The sequence below is a fragment of the Cheilinus undulatus genome, linkage group 12 (assembly GCF_018320785.1).
Source record: "Cheilinus undulatus linkage group 12, ASM1832078v1, whole genome shotgun sequence".
Classification (NCBI taxonomy): Eukaryota; Metazoa; Chordata; class Actinopteri; order Labriformes; family Labridae; genus Cheilinus; species Cheilinus undulatus.
This window is the reverse complement of record NC_054876.1, coordinates 35,678,097-35,704,100: the sequence shown is the minus strand read 5'-3', so window position 1 is coordinate 35,704,100 and position 26,004 is coordinate 35,678,097. Positions and strand designations below refer to the sequence as shown.

At 38.9% G+C, this 26,004-nt stretch overlaps 1 protein-coding gene across 1 annotated transcript in view; it reads left to right on the top strand.

The window, feature by feature from the left end:
- The first annotated feature begins 1,595 nt into the window (after window positions 1–1,595).
- Window positions 1,596–26,004, top strand: part of LOC121518305 (GDNF family receptor alpha-4-like) — a 47,510-nt gene continuing 23,101 nt past the window's right edge. The window contains exon 1 of the mRNA XM_041800536.1: window positions 1,596–1,975. Within this exon, the coding sequence (XP_041656470.1) occupies window positions 1,921–1,975 (55 nt within the window). The 5' untranslated portion in view covers window positions 1,596–1,920. The remainder of the gene's footprint in view (window positions 1,976–26,004) is intronic.

Here is a 26,004-nt window from a genome sequence, read left to right as displayed (position 1 = left end):
TGTGAAACACAGGTGCCAGGTTAGCATTTTTAGCATTGAGCATGTCATCTTAACTTACAAAGTGAAATATTAAGTTGGGCCCCTCAGCTAAAAAAAAAAAACAGGCAGTGAAACTTGTTATTTACTTTGCACTCATATTTGTTTTTACTGTGTACTGCAGCTAACATAACCAAGGCTACAGCTAATGAAGCTACATCTGATTTGTAGGTAACACAGCTACGCAATCAACATAGCTAAAGCCAAAGCTAACAAAGCTACACTAACTATATAACTTAATCTGAAGCTACCTGACATACATTAGCTATGTAACGTAGCCACGTAACTAACATAGCTAAAGCCAAAGCTAACAAAGCTACAATAGCTATATAACTTAATCTGAAGCTACCTGACATACGCTAGCTATGTAACGTAGCCACGTAACTAACATAGCTAAAGCCAAAGCTAACAAAGCTACATTAGCTATATAACCTAATCTGAAGCTACCTGACATACATTAGCTATGTAATGTAGCCACGTAACTAACATAGCTAAAGCTAAAGCAAACAAAGCTATGTTTCTACTCCTATTCCTACTGCTTTATGGTACTTGATGTCTGTCTTGCTTACATACTGATGATGTTCATGATGTCTTACCTGTGTAGTAGTTTCATGCCTACACTCTGATTGATATCTGTGATGTCTTAGTTTGCATGACATCACATGACGTCCATGTTTCAATGTATTTTGCTGTTGATGAGTTATTATCTTGTCCATATTTTGGTTAGTTTCTTCAAGTGTTTGAATTCTGTTGTCGCGTTCTGTTTGGGTTTGTTGCTTTGTTCGCCTGTTTGCTTCTGCATATGTCAAAGCACTTTGTAAACCCATGTTTTTAAAAGTGCTATATAAATAAATATATTATTATTATTATTATTATTATGTTAGCTGCATTAGATTATGCAACATTTACTACACTCATTTCAGAAAAAGCCTTGCTATATAAATGGCTTGATTGAGCTTTGTTAGCGTTAGCTAACATGGCTACTTTGGCTTATGCTGTTGGATTAACTGGAGCTAGCAAAGCTATGCTAGTTCTGGCTAAAGCTAACAAGAGTCACTTTTAGTGTAACTACTCCTAATATAGGTCTATTTATGATTTTCATCCAGGAATGACCCCTGAACTTTTTCTGTTTTATTCATGAAATGTTGTGTAAATATGGTTATTTCACGAATGTAACTGCCAGACTTTCATTCAGCATTTATATTCATTAATGATAATCATACATAAATCATTAACCTTGTCACTTTGGTGGTCTTGGTGGTTTTGTAGTTCACACAATGGTATGCATGTTAATTTCATAAGCAGCTAAAACCCCTCAGCTTTGGGGTAGTATTATTTTTCCGTGCTGCAAAGACGCACACTGAACCGAACCTGAAGTATACACCTGCCGTCGTCCATCAGGTTATTAAATAGACTTGGCTGCCTCATCTGTCCAGCTGGAAACATTCAAACATCTCATCGGCACGTTCAGATTTTTCATCAGCCAATCAGAACGCGCCTTCAGCATAGATGCGCCATGCAGTCTCTGCGCTCTGATCCTCACTCAGTGTGAACAACTGTGGAGCTGCGACACATGGATCCCGTGGTCTGAGCGGCTGGAGCTGATTGCTGCACAGAAACTTTTCTGGGGGAGATAATTGGCTTAAGGAGATACATTTAACGGAAGGATTACGACAAATAAATGGGACAACAAAAATCGCGAGAACTTGAATCGCTCCACTTGTGCGCGCGGTTCAGTTTGGCCAACTTTGTGAACTAACCCGGTCCGAGCTGCCTCAGTCCGCAGAGCGCAGCAGCAGCAGCAGCAGAGGAGCAGGAGGCTGGATGTGGCACGAAGAGAAGGGTCAGTGAGCCGCAGAGAGTTTCCCTGTGTCCAAGTCTCCAATGTCCGCGGAAAGGATGATGATCATTGGACTCCTGCTCAACGTCTTCTCTCATGGTGAGCACAACATCTGTGGTTCTTTGCTGAAAGCAGGAGGAAGATAACACCTTGTTATTGTGTCTCATTTAGTTCATTCAAACTATGTTTTAGAGTCTTTTGTGTTCAAGAAAAGCTTGAAGATGAATGCATTCAGTCCAGGAACAGTTATAGACTAAAATGAGGCAAATCAAACTTGATTGTCCTCAATGATAATGTGGTATTGTTTCAATCAGTGGTTCTCAGTTTGTGGGTTGGGACCCAAAAGTAGTTCATGGTGCTGCTTTCAGATTGTGTACCTGCAGAAAAATTGTGGCAAAAAGTCTGTAACCTACAGAAGCCCCAAGCAAATTATTTTACTCCATTTTCCATGAGAAGTAAAATGTAGTTTTTTTTCTCTAGAGTAGGCCTAAGCCTTTTTTCTACATATTTTGACAAATCAAAGCAGTTTTTCCTCATGATCGACCAATTGAGAAACACTGCTTTAGAATACAACAAGTCCAAATCCGGAGTCTAAAGCATTTCTTTTGGCTCAGTTAATGCTGATTATTTCAAAAGACACAAGGGGAAAAGACTGTAGAAGAGGAAGAGATATCCAGACATGATAACACCATCCCACCTCTAAGAGAAACTTTTATTATGGGCCATTAAAGCGCTCCATTAAAGCATGTTCTCATTAATTCAAGCAACACTATGCTATATTTTACATGTGTGACATCATCACGGCTTCAGGATTTTATTTCAGCCTTGGATGCTTTCCAAACTAAAGAGCTGTTCATCTCCACAATTATTGATCTCAGTGTCCCAGATTGTGGAAACATCACACATGAATACTTAAACTGGAAAATGTTCCTCCAAAACATGAAGCATTCTGGGCTCGTCACCTATAAATCACTGATATTTCCAAAAAAAGAACTTGTACCATGATTTGTACCAAAGCAGAATTTCATATCTGACTTTGAGTGTGCACAGAGTCTGTAATGTGAATGGCTCACCAAGGTTCTTCATTGTTCAGGCTGCAGTTGAATTCTGTATTATTATTTAGATAATCTATTGTTAACACAGTTTGAAGCACAGCACCCCTCTGTGCTCAGGAATAAGAGAAAAAAAACATTTAAAAATCATAAATGTTCCAGGAGGATTCAGAGTCAGGTGAGGCTTTCCATTAGAGATTAGCATCATAAAATGATGAATGCTGTCTTGTGAAAGTCAAACCTTTCAGACACACAGTTCATCATCCTGCTGTGTCAAAGCCACCTGACAGGCACTTAGGAGGAATCACACTAAAAAAACAGACATTTCTAAACGCTTTTTAATACATATATGAGTCACTGATGATGATGGTAAGACTGACTGTCATCATGTCGAATTCTTCCTGTAAAGTGAGCGTTAAAATAAGTGATCAGATTGGTGTTTTGTGTGTTGAAATCCTTTAGAGTTTCCTCCGAATTTGGCTGATTCCTTCCTTCAGCAATATTCAGAGTCATTCATGGACTGTTAGGTAGGGATGGAGATCGCAGAGTTATTCACAAAAGGATTCGATGCAACACGATAACACAACATAACACGCATAAGACACAAGGAATTAAACTGAAATGAATTATATAAGGTATTTAAAACTATACATTCTCATAGAATAGAATAGGGTGTGATACAATAGGATACCATAGATGAAATGAAATGCAACTGCATATGATCCAAAATGATGTAAAATGATACAATACCGTATAATATGATATATGTTGAAACACATAAAACAAAACTTTATGAAACAATCCAATACAGTAGCATACACTAAGATACAATGCAATACTTGGTGATAATTTATATTTTAGAGATGCAACATATCATTAATTTCATGGTATATTGACAGAGGCATCTCAATATCATCTTGGACATGTGACAGTCTCAAACGCTAGCACTTCAGAGCAAAAAGCATTTTTTAGTGGAGCAGAACAAAAAGAGTGGGAACTACACTTTCCATCAGCCCTTGCATACCCATCATCCTTTGTGCTCTGACGCATGGAGGCATTTTAATTTGGTTTGGTCTCTGGGTGTCAAATAAATGAAAAAAAAGGAGAAAAGGTGATGAACAAACAAAAACAATATTCAGACTCTGCCAAACTGTGGTGACACACTTGATGGGGAATAAGGGAAACATACAGAGCCGCCCAGCAAATCATTAAAGTTGTGAGGAGCAGAATCTAGCCAAGCCAAAAGACTCTTAAGGAGGCGTTCACAATCCCACTTCCCCACAGCTGTGTGAGGGCTCCCTAGAGCACAAGGTGTATCAGTGAATATATCACCAAAGACCCACAGCTGTTTTCAGTATGCTGGAGCCAAATAAGTATATATTTGTAAGCAAAATGCACACCTACGGCATTTTTTTGCTCATATTGATAAACATTTATTCTCTTGCCTTAATCTGGAACCAAGTCATGGTAGTGTGTTCTATGCACCCTGCCAAACCTGGGGTCCCTGCTTTCTACAGCTGAGAGGCAGAATAAATACAGCTGAATTGTTTTTGACAGATTTAGCCGCAGTGGAGAAATATCACAGATTTTGACGAAAACTACATTACATTTTAGTTTAGTTTTAGTCATCTGGAAGAAAACTAAACCTAGTTTTTGTCGGTTTTAGTCTTCACAGATCTATTTTTGTCAGTCTTAGTCTAGTTTCTGTAATGGAAAAAAAGGCTGTTGACTAATATTTTTAGTCATAGTTTTAGTTGACAAAATTAACACTGCTTGGGAGGGTTTTTTGTTTGTTTTTCATATTGCAAAAAATACCGTACCATGAACATGTTACTGAGTTTATTATATGGTGAGATTTTGATACCAATACCTATTATATACTGTATATTGCAAAACAATTTTATAATGACACAGCATGGCGTCTGGAGAATATAAATGCTAGAAGGTAGGGGTGGGAATCACTGGTGACCCCACGAAACGGTAGTATCAAGATTCGATATGACTATGTTTTTAAACATTTTGCACTACATTGTGTATTGCAATAATATATATTGCAATATATTGCTATCTATACCATTTTTTCAACTGTTTAGCTGATTTAGCATTAGTCTTGCCCGTTGTATTTCTGCAGTATATTATTTTCATGCAGCACTCCTTTCAAACCCAAAGTGTCACATCCATCTTGTTGCAGCCCTGCTTGCATTCCTAATGTCCTTTCGCTATATTTGTTGTACTAACTAGGTCTGGGCAATTAATTGCAAATAAGATTAAATTGCAATATAGCCTGCTGCAAATTTCATATGGCAGAAAGTGGAGTATTTCTTTAACCTGAAATTTGTGTCAAAATAACAGTTTGAAACTTTTTGCAGTAGAGGCGTTATGCATTACATCTCATGTCTTTCTAGTGGCATATTTTGGAATAGTGTACAAAAAATATATATTTTCTTAGTTTTTGTATGTTTTTCTTGTTAAATATAAGTATTATATAAAAAAATCACCCCCTTTACTACAACAGTTCATATCCAATTTGCAAAATGAGTCAAAATCATCCCAATTACATATTTTTTTCACAGTTGTTCAGCCCTAGTTTAATCTAATATTGTGTTTGCTAGAGTATAGAATGAATTATTTCTTGTTTATGCCTGAAAGTACATGAGATGTAACCTGACACGCCAGATGGATATGTTTCACACATCCATCTGGGAAAGCTTCAATAGGAACGTTTGAGAAAAGGCAGAGGCTTTGAAAAAAACTCGGAGTGTGATTGGATGAACGTTCTCTCTGTCACATCTCAACAGGCCAATCAGAGCAACAAAAACTGTGACATAGCAGCTATCGAGCTGTGCGTGCGCAGGAATAATGCATAACATGGTGACTATAGGCATGTAAGTACTCGACTTGTTGTTTTTGAAAAGAAAAAAACTCACTGCTGTTCTTTGTTCTTCTTTTAACGAAGAAATGTCATCAAGTTCTGATAAAACTTAAACTTTAGCAGCATCCACGCTAAGCTCTTCCACCATTATTGCACCGACCTCTTGCTGCTGCTTGTTTACGTCACCCGAAAATACTGCCCCTCGTCGCTGATTGGTCCTGTCGCTTTCTAACTGGGCCCAAACGGCTCAGATAGGCGCCTAACAAGATGGATTCGCTAGTGAAAAACAAGGAAATGGACATATCCATCTACTTTGCAAGGTTACATGAGATGAGGAACTTAAGAAATAATGGCATATTAAATCGCAATTGCAATATAGGGTATAAAAAAAAATTTAAAAAAAACGCCAATAGATTATTTTCCCAAATCATTCAGCACTAGTACTAACTTTCTCCCGCTCTGTGACCATCACCTCTGCCAACCTCAGTGGACAGATGACGCACGGCATCATCAAGTGGACAGAAAAAACAACTGATTTTATTTTTCAAGTATCATAAACTTCAGTTCATATTAGCAATTAATTTGTAAATATCAATGCTTTGCAAATGTGAATCGATACAATATCGGCACGCAAAATATCATGGCACTATGCTGTATTGATTTATTCCCTCCCCCTAGTAGAAGGTAAATATGCAGTTAATGTAGTTCTTCACTGAAATTTGGTGTTAATCTTCAGCTTTTACTTTTATCTTTCTGTCAGCTTCTTCTCTTGCCAGTTAACCTCAGAGAATCTGTCATAATCATGTTGATGAGTAGAGGGGAAACATCATGTAGTGCTACATAGCTTTCTGTCAGTACTAACATCTGATGCTCAGCCTGCAAACACTATTGGCTCGAATCCCTGTCATTTCTACTCAGCTGAGATGTATTGGTAGCATCCTAACATGCATTCTGTATTGAAGGGCTTAGAAAAACAGGATATAGCTGTTCTTTGACAGTAAGTTAATTTCAACACAGTCATGTAGATGAAAGGTGATTCTTAAAAGGTTACCCCTACTCATAACTTTCTTATTTCTGACCAACATTATCCTGATTTCAACTTTTTTGTGGTCAATAAACTTTCATTCACATTACCTTCATTTATGTCATAGACATGTCTGTGAAGTCTTATAAGTTTGCAGGAAAATCTGTTTAGGACTGTGCTTTTCTGGAGTTAAAATACAGATATTTGGCATGAGTGGATTAAACTTTATTACACTAGTCAGGACAATGATAATTGCTGTATTTGTTTATTGTTTCAAGTGTTTATTTAAGTGTGTAGACCCCCTGTCTGTAGCTCTATAGGTGTCTTAAATAAATAGCCCCATTGGACCGTATACCATTTCCTGCTATGTTGTTTTAACCTTGTTATAAATCCTCCCTCATACATGCATGTGCCCCAGACAATAGCAGCAAGAACTGAGGAGGTAGAGAACAGCCGTCCGAAAATGTCTGTCACCATGCTGCTCCACAGAGCTCAGGGTGAGCCAGCAAAGTATTTAATGTCACTTCATGGGATTGAAATGTCCAGAAGACGGAGAATTGCACCTGTCTGTGTGGATTTTTGAATTGCCCTTTGACCAGAAGTCAAATCCCACACTTTTGACCTCCATGCTTTATAAAATCAAAAGGGTTCTATGTGTAGAAAACCCATTTTTATATTCAAAAACATTTTTTTTTTTTTTTTTTACCCAACAGATGTCATGATTTGAGTTAATATTCATATGCGTATTTGTTAGAGTGCATCACTTCTCACAGAATGACTGTGTACTTTACTTGGCCGGTAGATGGCCAACATCAGTCCATCAAAGGATTTATAATGCAGAACTGTTGCCCTGGAAAATTCTGCTCATTTATGCACAATATGGTTGTAGCTCCTTTTACACTAATTATCATGGAGTCAATCAGTCTGTGGCACTGCTGGGTTGTTATGAAGCCCAGGTTGTTGTGATGCCAGCCTCTTCAGCTGTATTGTTGAGTGTGGTGTCTCTCATCTTCCTCTTGACCTTTCCCAGAGACTCTCTACGGGGTTCAGGCCAGACCAGTTAGCTGGCCAGTCAAACACAGTAACACCACGGTCAGTAAACCAGTTTCTGCTAGTTTTGGCCTCACTGTGGGCCGGTGCCAAGTCCTGCTGGGAAAGAAATGAGAATCTCCATAAAACTTCTCAGCAGATGGAAGCACGAAGTGCTCTAAAATCTCCTGGTAGACAGCTGACAGTGTTGACTCTGGACTTGATAAAACAGTAGACCAGCAGCAGCAGATTACATGGCACCCCTAAACATCACTGACTGTGGAAACTGAAAACACTGGTCTTAAAGCACAATGGATTCTGTGCCTCTCTGATCCTCCTCCAGACTTTGGGATTTCCAAATAGAATTCAGAATTTACTTTCATCTGAAAACAGGACTTTGGACCACTGAGCAATGTTCCAGTTTTTTTCCTTAGCCTAAGTGAGAAGCCAATGACATCTGTGGTTCAGGAGTCGCTTTCCACTAAAAACACAACACTCGTAGTCCATTTCTTGGGCTAGCCTGTGTGTGGTGGCTCTTGATCCACTGACTCCAGCCTCAGTCCACTCCTTGAGAAGTTCTTGAATCTGCTACTTTTCCTTTCCAGTCAACTCTCCGACTATATGCTTTCATACACCCTGAATTTTTACATGAGATTATAATTTTTGGAGATACACCTGCATATTAACCTTGCAAAGCAGATGGATACGCCTGTTAGCGTGTTTCTCACTGGCGAATCCGTCTTTCAAAGCTCCTGTCTGAATCATTTGGGCCCGGTTAGAAAGTGACAGGAACAATCAGCGACGAGGGGCAGTACTTTCCTTGGAGTCGTAAGCAAGCAGCAGCAAGAGGCCGGTGCAATTATGGCAGAAGACATTAGCGTGGATGCTGCAAAAGTGCCAGTTTTATCAGAACTTGACAACATTTCTTTGTTTAAAGAAGAACAAAGAACAGCAGTGAGTTGTTATCTTTTCAAAAATGACAAAAGTGGAGTACTGAAATGTCTACAGTCACCATGGTTCGTGTTATACAGTACTCTGTGGAGTTCACTCCTCTGTAGGGGCGCAGCTCGGTAGCGGCTGAGTCACGTGTTTTGTTGCTCTGATTGGCCTGCAAAGATGTGACAGAGCTCTCATCCAATCACCCTCCAAGGTTACCTGCATATGGGTGCCTGCTGGACCAACCGAGCTAAACTGGCGCCATGAAGGCTTATTGTTGATGAGATAGCCTGTTGCATCCTAGAGTGCAGGAGCACAGGATGATACTGGCAGGAAGAAACTGATGAAAAATGTTAAAACGGGAGCATGACGCTTCATTTTTAACAATGAAATATGGTTGCACACGCGGATGGCGATTACATGCAATTTTTCAAAGAATGGTCAGAAAATATACTTGGGTGGCTGTAAATATACCAGGGTGGCCCACCCAAGTATTGTCTGCATGGAAATACAGATGTGTCATTATCCAAATTAATCTAATAAAGTTAAGGATATAATGATCTAGATCTATTTCAAAGATAAAAGTCACAGCATTAGGTTTACAATGAATTTATTTCAATTTTAAGATTTTTTCTAGGCACACAAGTCAAGTTATTATTCTTTCAATTTTAATACTATAGTAATAAAAACTTAAAATAACCCATTTACTTATTTTCCTTTAGAAATTAAAGTAGTAATTTTACTTTTTTCTTTTTGACATTTCAGCATAAAGTCCTTAAAAGACTCTTGGATTTTTGTTTGTTTTTTAACTTTATTTTACCAGATAAAGACCCATTGATATCAGGATCTCTTTTACAAGGGCGACTTGGCCACAAGTCACTTCACATTCAAAGTTGGATTATCATAGCTGGCATTATGGTGATAATCATTGGCCAAAATCCCAGATGCACTCAGGAATCTTAATGGCTTTTGATGGTTTGGGTGCTCAGTGTATTTTATCAATATATTTTAGTGTCTCAATCATCAGTGTGGTGCTTTTTTTACCATCTCCATCATGTTAGTTGTACTATTTTTTACATTCATCAAAAGATTCAGTATTGTAAAATACTGTATTTTTTAAAAAGATTCTAACAGTCTTTATTTAGGCTGATTTTGAATTATATTGTGAGGTATTGTTGCATCCTGATAAATAAGGCATGATATCAGTGTTGAATGGGACCAAACTGCCCCTCTGCCCGATGATTTAACAGAAAGCCGCCTATTGTTCAATGACATTACACCCGACTTTGACCCTCAGCTGAAGGCCTCTGTGGATTATTGAAGTCCCAGTTCAGACTGCAACTGGTGATTGAGTGTTTCTATTTCTGGTGCTTCATTTAGTGGACGTGATTGAGCCATAACACGGTCATCATGAGAGTGATGGAGCTCATTTTCAGCCTGCGCAAAGTCACACAGGTGTTCGGTGGACTTGTTTCCACGTGCTGTAGCTGTTTGACTCTTTATGTGGACAGTTAAGTCCCTCACCTTGTACTCACAGGTTTATCCAATCCTCTGCTCCTTTATCTCTCCCGCTGCACTAGGGACTCTTCTTTTCCTCCCGTTTCTGCTGAGGCATTGTCTTTAAATGTACTCCGTGCCTGAAATTCGGTTTCGTTTAGGACGACAGCACACAAAGATTAAATTGGCAAAGTGCCCAATGGACATGACAAAGATAAGAAACATAAAACACAGTTTCTGAATATGCAATTTTTCCCACATATTAAAGTTTTTCTCATAAAAATCATTTTAATTGATTTTCTTACATCAAGGACAACTTTAACCTCAAACAGAAGGCTTCTGAGTGGCATAATGACCCATAGCTATCTGCCAAAATGTTGAATTTGTCATTAATGGTATTTTTGATCGTCACTTGCACACACACAGGATGCTAGCAGCGATAAAACCCTCTGCTTGTAGACTTAAAGGATCCGTGACTCACTGTCTGACCAAGAAATTATTTAGCCTGTCATAAGTTTGGAGTGCAGCAGGCACTGCAGAAGAGCGAATCCGCCTGAAATATTCACACTGCACTCTCCACTCACTCTGAGTCCACCTGATGCAAGTATGCATTTTACCTGGAGTAAAGAGGAGTACAGCCTGCGTGATTCGGCTGCATAATAATAACACTAAAGCTCATTAAACTGGATACACAGCAAACCGTTGATTCAAAAAATTAAATCATGATTAGTGCATATTTGTGGAGTTCATGACTTACTCTTATGCCCTTAAAACCATTGCTTGATTTTCTAAACAGGTAAAATCTAGTCATAAACATTACGCTCTATCTAACAATCTAGAGGTATTTGGTCTGATTTTATTCCCTTTTGCTTGGGCAGAGTGTACTGTCTGCCAAAATAATGAGAAAGGTCTCACCTTAAGTTTTTTTTTTTCTGCTCTGCAAGTAGGCATGGGAAGTCTTCATACTTCTACAGCCTGCTGGGCTTGTCCCTGTGGGGTCTTCACATGAAATCCCATTACATCTAAATGTAACTTTGCTGTGTTTTAGTACATTGGTCATCAGAAAGTCAGTCTGTTCACATTTTGCATTTCTGATCTGTTTTGGGCATTTACCGAGAGACTGCACTTAAGTAAGTCTATCCGTACTATGCATTAACAATAAGTTTTCAGTGAGAGCCTGACATTGGAACTCATTTATATTAGAAAGGGGTCAATTAGCCATGAGCTAAGAGGCTAGCAGTGCTTCTGCAACAGCTTACCTCATTATGCCATAAACATAACCTGACATGCCAGATGGATTTGTTTCACACATACATCTGGTAAACCTCTCACAGACAGCGTTTGGGAAAGGTCAGAGCCTTTGAAAAAGCTGAGAGGGTGATTGGATGAATGTTCTGTCTGTCACATCTTTATGGGCCAATCAAAGCAACAAAATACTTGACTTAGAGGTGCGCCGCTACCGAGGAGTAAACTTTATAGAGAACTGCATAACATGAACCATGGCGAGTGCAGACATGTCAGTACACGACTTTTGTTGTTTTTGAAATGAAAACAACTCACTGCTGTTCTTTGTTCTTCTTTTAACAAAGAAATGTCATCAAGTTCTGATAAAACTGGCACTTTAGCAGCATCCATGCTAATGTCTTCCACCATAATTGCACCGGCCTCTTGCTGCTGCTTGCTTATGTCAAGTGAACAAACGGCACATCACGACTCACATCTTACATGAGCGATGAGAGCCAGCTCCCATTTCAGTGACCGTTTCCTTTTTTCCTAGACCAACATTGTCTGACTACGACAGGGAGTGAAAAAATGAATACATTTTGAACAATAATAATAATAATAATAATAATAATAATAGAAAGCCTCTTTCTTTTTTCCTCTTTAAGCTAGCCATTGTGCCTTTCCAGTGATGCTATCCATGCCTTAGAATTCCTCACGGAAGTGTTTCTAGGAAGCTGGAACTAGGGTGATTTTCCGGGGTATCTAAAGATCTAAATCTGCACCAGTAAATGTGATATTGAATGTCGTTTTCTCCATTTGTAATCCACTGTTAATCGTTTCTGCCTTTGAAAGCTAACAGCAGGTTGTATCCCAGAATGCCTTTTGACAGGCTGACAACCAATGGCAGGCTGTTCTGTTGTCGCAACATGCTTTGTCATACTGAGCTGCTATAACTGTGCACGTTTTGGTAGAGCTGGCCCAAATAGCTAATAATGGAGAGAAAGAGAGTCAGAGAGCCTGTTATGTGGCTCTCTGTGTCACCACAGACAGGAACTGCTTTTAATATTGACTCAAATACAGTCAATACAAAAAATGCACAAGGACTTTTTGTAAATACGTGAATATTTTGAAGACTTTTTTTTCACTTTTTAGTCCCAAAGAGATGGGAGAAGAAACAACAAAAGTCTTTCTCACTGTTGTTTGCTGTGTCACAAAAAATTCAAGTAACATTACTGTAGCTCACATATTCTTAAAGCCCAGGTTGTCCTGAAAAGAAGGATGTTGGGGCTTGACTGTGCACCACAGGGTAGATTTTTTACAAGCTTTTCAACAATATAGGTCCAGGTGAGATGAAATAGTTAAAATAGCTTAGGGTTCATTGTGTGAAGGACACACAAAAAGCAAAATGAGGAGCAAGTTTGGGCACCTGAAGACAGTGTTTTGATACTGAGCAATGACTAATATTCTGGATCTCTAAAAACCATGCTTTTTGTTTACCAGCAGAATACTGCAGATCATGTCAGCTGGTGAGCTGGTCTTTAACGTACCAGCATGTGTTGTGTCTACACAACCAAACCAGTCTGGATGAAGGCATCCCAGACCTTCCCAATATGCAGTCTGAGCTATCAAAAAGCATCTTCAGTATGCATTGAGGTGCATTCGCACCTGGCATGTTGAGCATTTGGATACAAAAATACAAAATGGATATAAAGCTTATTAATGCATTGCCTAAATGGGGCCTCAGTCTTATTAAGAACCCACATCTAGGAGCAAAATTAGATAAGCATCAGAAGCCCCAAAGTCAACATTCCTGTATTTTATTAACTTTACTTTCTTGGTAGCCTCTAGAGTAACATCTGGGATGTATGTCCCGCTAGTATATGAGACTGTCCATTTGAGGAAGAAAAGGGTTAAAACTTTTCATCCTGTATGGCAAATTTAACAACAATCAAGACAGTCCACAAAATGCAGTTTTTATGCTGCATAGCTTTCTCTACTATTCTCTCTATAGTTCAGTCAGATACTTCAGCATACAGCTTAAAAAATGTTTGTGTTCACTACCTCTTCAAATAACAGCACTTAGCTCTAAGTTAGCCTGTTAGCACATCAGTTACTACCATGGCTTAGCAGCTTACTTCATCTAAACACCATCCACTGGAAACACAAAAGAATTATCCTCACAAATAGGTAACCATATCTCTGTTAACTAGATGCCACATTTAGTCTCTGCATTGCAATTCAAAACTGAGTCTTACCCCCAGTTGTCCAATATTTGTCTTCGTATCTTAGCTGTAATTGCCTCTAAGACAGTAAAATCCAGCCATGGCGGTTTCTTTGGACTACAAAGTCAAAAGCACCCATTGTGGATCGTTCAGGACTGTCCCCCTCTCATCGACAGCTTTTCTAATAGACCTCCTTTTGTTTCAGCTTTTTTTTATTACCTGCAGCAGTGACTAATTCAGAATCCTTCCATACCTTCGATTTCCCTGCATAGGTTCTAGTAGTTCTAAACATCACAAGGATAGGCTTTGTTTGACATCATCCACGTTGGTCATATGAATATTCACTGCCTAAATTAGCCATGTGCTGTGTCATGTTCATAAACAACCCGCAGCACCGAACAGGAAGTAGGTCACAGAAAAATTACTTTGAGTTTATATTAAAAGATTTTTGCAACATATCTTCCATGTAACACAATATATAATATGCCATTATTCACTATTTACTTTTTCTGTAATTGGAGCATTTTTTCAGCATTTTTCTTTTTTTTTTTTGTTTTGTTTTAGGGAGTTAATTTTATCTGCCAGACATCCACCTGTGAAAAAGCCCAAGACCAATAAATACCAGCTAATGAAAACTCTTCCTTACAGTTTTCTTTAAATGCAGGATTATGATTAAATGAGGGATTAAAAAGCGGTCTGCTGTGCTGTGTATCCCAGCACATTTTGCACTTACAATACACAACAAATGTGGATGAACTACAAACATGGCAGGTTACTTGATTGCAGCTTCACTTGCTGTCATGACAGCACATTAAAAATAAAAGATTTTAGGATCGACCATGGCATCATAAAAGTATCTCTCTTAGCATTTTATAATGGTTGCACCAGTGTAAAGGATGCAGCGTTTATCAATTAAGAAAAAAACACAAACTGAAGGTATGAAAGTGTGTCCTGTACACTGAATTTTACTGTAGGTGTGGTATTTTTGACAAGCCCACACACCGAGTAAAGCCTGTTTCTGTGTTTGTTTTGTGCTTTTGGGACTCTGGCAACACAAGATTGATAAGACAAAAATTGTAAAAAGCAACTAAAAATCAGCCGTCATGGCAGAACAGAGTGGAAGAAATGTATGGTTGCACGTTTCCTTTGCAGTTTATGGCAGTTGTTCGAGCTGTGTGACGTTTAACTTTGTAACAAGATGTTAGTAAGAAGTTTACAAGACATCTGTCTCAGCTGATGTTGTGTAGTTAATTGAAAAAGCAGCTTTTGTGAGTTCTGAAGTTGTTCTTATGATTTTACTCTACTGATTGTTCATGTGATGTTGCTGCTGTCAGTGGTCCTGATGTTACAATGAGGAGAAAAACAGCAGGAGAGATCTGAACACCTGCAGTGAGGGAAGATTCACAATTGATTCGGTCCAAATAGGAGGCTGAGAGTTTGAAGAAAATACTAAAATCTGGAGTGGCATCATATAGGGATTGAGAAGGAAAGGGGGAAACAAGGAAGGAGCTCCAAAGCACAGAAAGGAAATGAAGGAGAGGCTCCAACAGGATGAGCGTTGCCAGCATAAAACCACAGAAAAATGAATAAAATGTGAAGTTTACCACAAGTTTTAACCACAATATGAGACATGTTTGACCTCTGAGCGACTTGAAATCTGTCATCGAGTAAATGTTTTTAGTTCTTTCACAGAAAGAATAAAATGAGCAAATTTTAATAAATTAAACACAACTTAATCTGCCTCTTTAAAAAAAGAGCTTTCTGGTAGCCAGAGGCACTGCCTTAAATCTTCTTTATAACAAAGAGAATATGTGCAAACTTAAAGCATGTTTAATGTAAATGGAAAGTTTAATCTTGGAAAACAGTGAGTTGATTGGTAGAAAGTTTAAAAGTAAGAGCTCAGCAGAAAGGCAAGTGTCAATGAGTGCAAACACAAAGTTAAATCAGCTCCTATGAGGCAGTTTCTGTAGAACCTTGGACCACCAGCATAAAGATGATGCTGACAGAAATGTTCAATAGAAAATGAGAAGAAGAAAAAATGACACTGAAATCACTACAGAGATCATTCATATAGCTGAATGCTACAAAATGCTGCAGTCTTTCATCATAGCCCTTTTGAGAATGATGGCGAATTTCTAGCATGAGTCATAATCTACAACTAGTGATGATGCTACTATGACTCTTCCTTTGTTAGTGTTTGCTTAGCCCACGTGTATAATACATTAATTCAACTTGAATGTAGAAACTAAAATCATATTAGGAAAGAAATGTTTGCCAATAAATAATACTTTGACCTTCATATGCAGTGGGTGCTCTGTTTTCCTGTTGCTTATTCACTCTCATTTTTGACTGTCATGCCTCAAGCAAGCGCCCCAGAGGTAAATGAGTTTACTGTATGTACTTCACATTGAAGAACTGCATGGTAGTTTGGAGACATTCAATACTAATAAACCGAATGCAAGAAATAATACTTCAAGCAGCAGTCTGCTGTGCTGAAAAAATCTCCTCAAGTGTCCACTTGAAGCTTGGTCTAAAAACCATGGAAACCCCATCGGGGCCATATTAAAATGCCAACTGTGACAGCAGAATTAAACAGAGCCTGGTACAAAAATTGTTTTTGGTGTTTGTAGCTATTTCTTTATTCATTACACCTGCAGTGGTTTTTTTTTTAATCTCAATGCCTTATCAGTTTTTGTAATGTTAAGGCCAACAGTTTTGCAGAGTTGTGCATATTTGAGGGCTTGTGGACAAGAAACATGACAATTGAAACTAAACATTTTATGTTTGAATTGGAGCTGATGTCAATGATTACACTGCAGTTAATAAAAAAAGGAAAAGAGAGGAGATGGACAGCAGGGGTGAGAATCATTAGTGGCCTACGATATTATCATGATACTAGGGTCATGATTCAATATTATTGCGCTTTTAAACATTTTGCAATACAGTGAGTATTGTGATACCATATATTGCAATATATTGCGATCCGTACCATGTTTTCAACTGTTTAGCTGATTTAGCATTAATCTTGCCCTCATGCTTGTCGTCTTTCCACAGTATTTTATTTTCATATAGCACTTCTTGCAAACCTCATGTGTCATGTCCATCTCATTCGTGCCCTGCTTGCATTCCTAATTTCCTTCCCCTGGTGCTGCCATGTTTGTTGTACTAACTTTCTCCCACTTTATGACTGTCACCTCCGCCGACCTCACTGGACAAACAATTGTCCAAACAATTGATTTTATTTTGCCATTATCATGGATTTAAGTTCATATAAGCAAATACTTTGAAAAAATCAATATCATATATTTTGTTTCATCCAAGATCAGAACGGCAGTGTTTTCCATTAGGTAAGCACTTATTGTTGAACATTTTTGAAATCCTGGGTCCACAGTGGTCATTAAAGAGACTGTGGTGGGTCCTAAGGCTAGATCACACACAACATGCCTGTACCCAGCAGACCAGGAAGAAAAGCACAAAGAAAATAAGTTGTTTTAAGCATGTCCAAGCTAATAAACACCTCTAGAAACCAGGTGGTAACATCATAGAGACTATGTGTGCTTTTAACAGTCTATTATTTGAATTGGATAGAAATATGTTTCTGCTGCTCATTTAGACCTGATTGTGGATACATTCTCCTTAGGCCATAGCAGAACCTTTTATGCATAATGTATGTAGAAACACTCTGATGTTCTGTCAGTTGAGGAGCGATTTTATTTTGAATGAGAGTAAGTAGTAACAACTAGTGGCTTTCTTGTACATGTTTATCCAGTCTCACTTCAACTCTATCTTGTCAGCTCGCTTCAGTTTCTTACTCCAGTCTGTGATTTCCTGTGAAGAGTCCCTTCTGGCACAGAGGAATCACGTGGGCTCTTCTCAAATCACACTACTGTCTGACAATCTGGATTCACAGCAGTCAGTCGCACCCATTAGGACATCGACATTGGTGTGTTCTGGGGGGGGGTCACCTTGCTCCTTTACATGTAACATGGCTAACATGTAGCAGAAGCTGTTTTTACACATGCACTCCAGAAAAACTAGAAAATTTCAGGACAGCTCGGCCCCAAAATTTCCCTGGGTTGTTCATTCACTCACAGTGTAAAGTCTTGCCTGCTAGACTGAAGTGAAGGGTCTAACACAAGGCAGGGCATGTCTGTGAAAGGGGGCTATTTTTGAGCAGCAGAGTCTGAAATCACAATTTTTGGCTTTATTATCACTGCTTATGTAACTAGGAGTATTCAAACAATCAACAAAAGACTGGAAAGAAGATTCTGGCAAGCAGAGAAAAGTGTAAAGCAGCTTCATTACATGCACAAAGAGCACACCGGTTAACCAGTCATTAGGGTTATTTTCTCTGAAGACTATCCCCTTCATTCCCATGTCAGCTCAAAACTCAGCTGTTTGCATTCACACACGCAGCTCTGCCTTAAAAACTGGGAGTTTTTCAAAGTTTTTATGCATGTGTGAAAACAATACTGACCTGTTATTCCCTTTACCCTTCTCCTCTTGTTACTTTAAGACACAAACTCCATGCTACGGCTGCCTGATCATGAAAAAAAAAAATCACAATTATTAGACACTATTATTTATTGATTTCATAAGTTCAGCATCACAAGCATTATGCATTAAGCATTAAAAATGTAATGTTTTAAATACTGATTTATAATAGTTGATTAAAAACTACATCTCCTCTTCATGTTTACATTAATTTAGAGAAATAAGAACACATAAATTCTTGTAAGTGCTGCCATGCATTAATGATAATAATGATAATAATAATAATAATACATTTTATTTATAAATCGCTTTAAAAAAATTCAAAGACACTGTTCAAAAGTTATAAAATACATTACACAAAAAGAAAAAGCCAAAAACAGGACAATATCACAGTCAAACAGAGAAAACAAGCAAGCAAGCAATCAAAATGACAAGACAGCAACAGAATCAAACATTAAAAGCCCGTTTAAAAATGTGAGTTTTGCGCAGTGATTTGAATGTGGATGAGTCCGTACAGTCTTGGATATGTTTAGGGCAGTGGTTTCAAACTTTTTTGCCCAAGGCACACCAAAAAATCAAGCTGATGTCTCAAGGCACATCATATTAATGTCCTTGCAAAGTAGCCTTTTTAGTATGTGTAGCAACATGTCCCAACTGCATGCAATGAAAGCGAGTGCCAGCTACATCGGTTTGGTTACAGAGTTTCCTTTTGTAGCATCCTGACACCCTGCAAGTGATGCACTCCAGCTCCCAAGGTTTATCCCCAGTCACCCCGTTCCTATTTTTTCTCTGTTGCTCCTATTAAGATGCACAAGCAACAAGGGAAGAGGTTGCACAGAGGATGACAAGGCACCAGGAGTGTCCCACCAGAGGATATTCTTAATTTTCTTTCACTTTTCTCACCCCCTAAACTTGATAGCTTGTTTTACAAAGTAGAGTATAATGCATGGATATTCTTCATAACCACTTATGAAATGTTAAGATCTGACTTGTGCTAACATGGAGACAAAACTATGTGGCTCACAGCCGTTAGAGGCACCATATACCTCAGATTTTCTATTTTCTAAGTAAAAGCATGGAATGTCATATTTTTACATGTAAATTTACAGTTGTATATTTAACAGATAACAGATGGACAGTGAGCATGCAATGCTGCATGATGCAATGCAGCGTGTAATGCTTGCATGCATTAAGGACATTGGTTAAAGTGTCTTAAGTTTTGCACAGTTGTAGTACTAATGTAAAGTCAGACGAATTCCCAAGGCACACCTAGACTTGTCTCAAGGCACACCAAGGTGCCTCGGCACACCATTTGAGAACCACTGGTTTAGGGAGTGAGTTCCAGAGGAAGGGGGCCGCTATGGAGAATGCTCTGTTTCAGTGCACTCTCAAATTGTTGTAGGCACAAGATTTGAGGTCATGGGTGCCTTGACCCAGAAACTTCAAAATCTAATCTGTTCATCCTTCACAGACCTTCAGTGTGAGATGCCATACCTGTTAGAACAGAAATATACAGTAAAACTTTCCAAATAAAATCAGATTTAACCTCATTTAGGTTTGATAACAGCAGGCAATGCAGTTTATAAACAACATCTCATATTTTGAAGCTACTCGTTGTCTTTTTCCCGTTCATTGCAGTACGTTTGCAGCCTTCTCTTCTTGGCTACCAGTGAAGTGGTTTCCCTATCAACCATGTTTTTCAAATGTTGCATATCTCTGCAGTATCTTGGCAACCATGGGGCAACAACACTAAAAACTTTCTCATTGGTTAATGAGCACAGGCATAGTTGAGACTTGATGCTTTTGACTGGTCAATGAAAGCACTGCACGGGCTAAGCAGAGGCACAGAAGCAGCTGTAATAACTTTTTTGGAATTAAAACTAAAGAAAGTGATTTTCATACAGACAAAAAATAAGGAACAAAAGCATTCCTTATCAGTTCAGCAAGAAACATGCACTTAAGCTTCTAAATAAGGAATAACTCCTATTTTAAAGAACAGTTGGCAACCCTTGATAGGCCACCAAAAGGTAACAGTGAAAAACCTGTCCTGCCAAACCTAATTATTAAATGTTTAATAAAGACAAGTAAACAGTCCTTCATGAAAACATTAAACCTGACACGCCAGATGGATTTGTTCGCAAATCCGTCTGGAAAACCTTCCATACACAGCGTTTGGGAAAGGGCAGAGCCTTTGAAAAAAAACTTGGTGGGTGATTGGATGAACGTTCTGTCACATCTTTGCGAGCCAATCAAAGCAACAAAACATGTGACGTTGTCGCCACTACTGAGCTGCACATGCACAGCTATTAAGGAACAATATAGAACTGCATAACAAACCATGGCGGCTGTAGACATGTCAGTACATGACTTTGTGGTTTTTGAAAAGAAAACAACTCACTGCTGTTCTTTGTTCTTCTCTTAACTTAGAAATGTCGTCAAGTTCCGATAAAGCTGGTGCTTTAGAAGCATCCAAGCTAATGTCTTCTGCCGTAACTGCATCTGCCTCTTATTGTTGCTTGCTTACATCACAACTTTGCCGCACCCGAAAGTACTGCCCCTTGACGCTGATTGGTCCTGTTACTTTCTAACCGGGCCCAAATGACTCAGATTGGAGCTGTGCAAGATGGCTTTGCCAGTGAGAAACAAGGGAACAGGCGTATCCATCTGCTTTGCAAGGTTAGAAAACATTCTGACAAAGGTAGATTTCCTAACTCTATTTATTGCATAAACTGTCTAGATAATAGAGCTATCGCTAAGTAGCTACATTTGCTACAAAGCCCATGGATGTCTATACTAGTGGAGTTAAGAAGCTAACATGGCTACGCAAGCTATGTAGCTTTGTTATGATCATAGCTTACGTAGCTATGTTTGCTTCAGCTTAGTTTGTTAAAGCTAACTTTAATGCTTGCAATTTTGTTATTTCATGAATGTTACTGCCAAACTTTGTTTATGATTTAAGTTAAATTTTAAAAAAGTCTAAAAGTTCAAATATGTTGTACCATCTCTTCCATTGTGACAGAGATGGTCTGCACTCTGCAGCCAGACTGTCTTGATGAGGCCCAATGACCTTGACCTTTGATGTCTAAAATCCAATCAGTTCATCCATGAGGCAAGAAGGAAATTTGTGCAAAGTTTGATGACAGTCCCTTGAAGCATTTTTGAAATATTGCATTCATAAGAATGGCCTGGACAGACGGATGAATGGACCCAAAAATCATAATACCTCTGGCCCTGGCTGTCTCTAGCACTAAGGCATAATAAATCATGTATGTTTCTAGGTAGCGGTCATGTACTCTTATGCTCAAATACAACAACAAATACTGAAACATTTATGCCACAACCTATGGACTGAACACAGCATGTGGCACAGCAGTGATTTAATCTCAGTAAATCTTGTTTCCATGATGGAAACTCGATTAATTGTCCAACACTTCTCCATAATCACAACAATAAATCTTTTAACTTTAGCTTTAAACTTGTAAATTTCCTGCATCTCAAAGGACACAGTAGTGTAAGAAGATAGTTTAATATCATGGTGTTAAATATCTGATCTGTACTTTTTATAGGTTTTTGTTATCTTTTCTCTCTTTAACTGAAGCTACTGATAGATTCTGTTTATCAGTGGTAATCCTGAGGGAGAAAACACAGAGAAACCTAAACCTTTTCACTGCCCAGACAGATTAAACATTGAGTATTTGATTCTTTACTTTACATATGAGGGCTTAGTATTGCTTAGATAGGCAGGTAATCATCACCTTCACCTCCTCAAGCTGTGACCGTGACTCATCGCCGTCTGTGTTTTTGTCCTGCCCTCCCCTGTGGACTCTCAGCAGCAGCTGTGGCAGGTCTCCTGTGGCGGCGATGGCGGCGGAGCCAGTGTTTATGATATGTCTAAAGCCAAAGTGAGACGTGGACCCCATGTGGTGTCTGAGATTGCAAAACATGCAGCAGCAGAATTGGATTGCAGCCACGCTTTGTGCCGCTGGTCAGCGGGAGCTTAATCGAAGTGTGTGACCGATTATACAATGCTGCTGGTGTGTGTGTGTTATGTGAGCTTGTGTAACATATATTTAATGTACTGCAGCATATTTGAGGATATAATAACTACTGATATTTGTTAACCAGCTAGCATGAATATTAACGACAATTTTCCTGCTCTCCAGCATATTTTTAAATGCCTGCCACTCTTTTGCCTTTGTGCTGTTCTAAAGTGACAGGATATAGCAAATTAATGAGATAAAGTGTTAACAAAAAGTGTGTGCATATTGCCTACTCCAGCTGTTTTGGTGCCCTGGAATCACTGTGTATGAAATGTAATTTGTGGGGACAATTATGTGTCACATTTGAGGAAATTAATTTCCTGAAATGCTCCATCAGAATGCATTTTTATGAAGAGGCTTTTCTGTTTTCTTTCTCTTGTTTCCCTCCGGCTGTCGTTGGCCTCCCTGCATTGTGTTTTTCATGAGGCAAAAATCATTATCAAGAATTGATTTGTAGTTTTTCACTTTGAGTCAATCCAGAGAGAACAGTGCCAATCAAAACACTCTTAATGCTTAATGAGCATGGGCAGACAGGACTGCTTTTCTCCTGAATAATGTGTCTGTTGGAGAGGAAATGTGGCAGCTGATAAGCACAGAAACTAGCGGACTCAGAGGCCCTTGTGCAAACTAATGGGATGAATCATTTAAATACATGTAGAGCTGATAGATTCTGCATTATCTTCAAGCAGCAGATTTTGTAGGTGTGTGAATACGTCTGCAGATGAAAAGTGTTTGTCTGAAACTTCAGGGGAGAAAACATTCTTTCAGTGACACCTATGAGTCACTGTTTCACTGTGATGTCCAGGTGCAGTCTTTTCTTGGAGGAAAAATCGTATTTGTTTTTTTTTTTGGTGGGGGTATTTTTTGTGCAGAAAAAGAGGAAGTGTTGGAATAAATTGGTTTTGTCTGCAGCATTACTTGTGAAGACGGTGATGTCTGGCGTCAGTGAAAAGCTTGTTCAGAGTGAAAAGGACCCTGCAGCAGACGGTTTAGCTCTCCAGATGGTCACATTTCCTCTAAAAACTGTTTTTACTTCTTTAAAAGCCATGGTCTAGCCCCAGGACCCACTTCCACCCCCTTCATGAGGAATAATGATAGAAATTTCAGCAAATTTTCAATTATTCAAATGTATTCAATAAAAATGAGGCAGTCTGAACTGCAAGTGGAACAAAACTTATAAGTGAATAAAGAGAGGGGGAAACAAACATGTAAGAAGAGCATCATTACAGGAGCCATAAGAGGACATGCGTACAGGCTGTTTTGTTACTTCATTTACACTTCTAACACAAAAATTCTGCTTGTTTTCTTGAAATCTGGATAAATTAATACATTATAATGAAAAAATGAAGGTTAGATAAGAAAATAATGATGGAGATACACTCTATTGCCAAAAGTATTCACTCACCTGCCTTGACTTGCATATGAACTTAAGTGACATCCCATTCTTAATCCATAGGGTTTAATATGACGTCAGTCCACCCTTTGCAGCTATAACAGCTTCAACTCTTCTGGGAAGACTTTCCACAAGGTTTAGGAGTGTTTTTATGGGAATTTTTGACCATTCTTACAGAAGCGCATTTGTGAGGTCACACACTGATGTTGGATGAGAAGGCCTGGCTCTCAGTCTCTGCTCTAATTCATCCCAAAGGTGTTCTATCAGGTTGAGGTCAGGACTCTGTGCAGGTCAGTCAAGTTCATCCACACCAGATTTTCTCATCCATGTCTTTATGGACCTTGCTTTGTGCACTGGTGCACAGCCATGATGGGGCCAAGCCCAGCTCCTGAAAAACAACCCCACACCATAATCCCCCCTCCACCAAACTTTACACTTGGCACAATGCAGTCAGACAAGTACCGTTCTCCTGGCAATGGCCAAACCCAGACTCGTCCATCAGATTGCCAGATGGAGAAGCGTGATTCGTCACTTCACAGAACACATCTCCACTGCTCTAGAGTCCAGTGGTGGTGTGCTTTACACCACTGCATGCTGGTGATGCATGGCTTGGATGCAGCTGCTCAGACATGGAAACCCATTCCATGAAGCTCTCTACGTACTGTTCTTGAGCTAATCTGAAGGCTACATGAAGTTTGGAGGTCTGTAGCAATTGACTCTGCAGAAAGTTGGCGACCTCTGTGCACTGACCCTGCTTTGTCATTTTATGTGGCCTACCACTCCGTGGCTGAGTTGCTGTCATTTCCAATTGCTTCCACTTTGTTATAATACCACTGACAGTTGACTGTGGAATATTTAGGAGCGAGTAAATTTCACGACTGGACTTGTTGCGCAGGTGGCAGGGGCCCCCAGTATTGTATTTTACTCTATTTGATACAAATTTCAGTCTATTGACCAATTCATTTAGTCACTTTTGATTTAATAATGATACTAAATGAGAAAAGTAAATAAAATCAGACTTTCCATTGTGGGCTTCTCCAGGGCCCCTTCCTACTGTGGGCCTGGGTAATCAGTATCCTTTTTCCCCAGTGTGCTATGGCCCTGGTAGTATCAGGATGCAACATAAAACTGAAAAAGGTAAAGGGGGTCTGAATACTGTGTGAATACACTGCATCAGCTTAGGGCTTCCATTCATTTTAGAATTTTTGCCACATTTTTTTCTTACAACACACACAGCTGCTAAAAAGAGCTCTGTGGTCCATTTTTGGGCCCTGACCCACCAGCTGAAAGCCACCGTTTAGACCATTAAATCTTATAATTATCACTTCAGTATTTAATAGAACAGGTCATGTGACTGTTCAACACTTACTTTGGATTTGTTCCAGTATGGAAAGAAAACTCTGGTTTGAGAAGGAAATCATTTAGTGTCAACTTTTCAGCTAAATGTTATTGTAGTCACACAGAGATGGAGACGTTTCCTTCATGGTGGTTTCAAGGACTTGCTGTAGATCCAAGAGAGTGCAGAGTTGGCTGCTGAGTGGAGCAGCCTCCTTTTTTGATGCAGGAAACTAACAAATTCTCTGTGTAAAACATCCCAGTTTGGCCTTTTTCTTTTTAAAGTTGAGCTTTGAGAGAACTGCTGTTTGGCAGCTGACACTCAAATCTAGAAGTCGATGTTCATACGATGCACTTCAGTGGAGCCGAGAAAATATACAGCAGTGTGCAAAAAGACGAAAAATGTGCAGGGAGGAGGATGGAGCAGAGACTGACAACAAAGACAGAGTCTTGAACGTCATTATAGATTCAAAGAAGTTTCTTAATTCATGTTAGCTTGTGATGTGCCTAAGGATTGTGCCTCTGTTTGGAAGTACAGATACTTAACTGAGCTTTAATAAAATTTCTTTGATAAAAAATGAAGGTAGATTCAATCGATTTGAAAGAGCCTCCTGTGATGTGTGATTCAGTTAGCCTTTCAGAGAAACAGCTGCAGGAAACGTCCTTCGGAGGGTTAATTTGGACATTTAGCTGAGAGCATGTAGACGCTCATAGAGTTATCAAGCATTAATTATAGATATTACAACAACCTTTCTGAAGTGTTTAAGTCTTTGGATATTGTAGCATGTTGTACTCAAACATTGCCAATGCAAATGTACAGTTGAGACCGTGCTATCAGTTAGAATGAAGTTGAAGAGGACTGCATTTAAAACAGAGCACCACTGCTCTCCCTTCTTCTCATTGCAGCTTTTGGTTTGAAATATGACTGAAGATCTTAGATGTTTGAAAATAAGAGACTATCATTTTAAAATGCATGGTACTGAAAAGAATCAAAATGCCAACAACCCTTG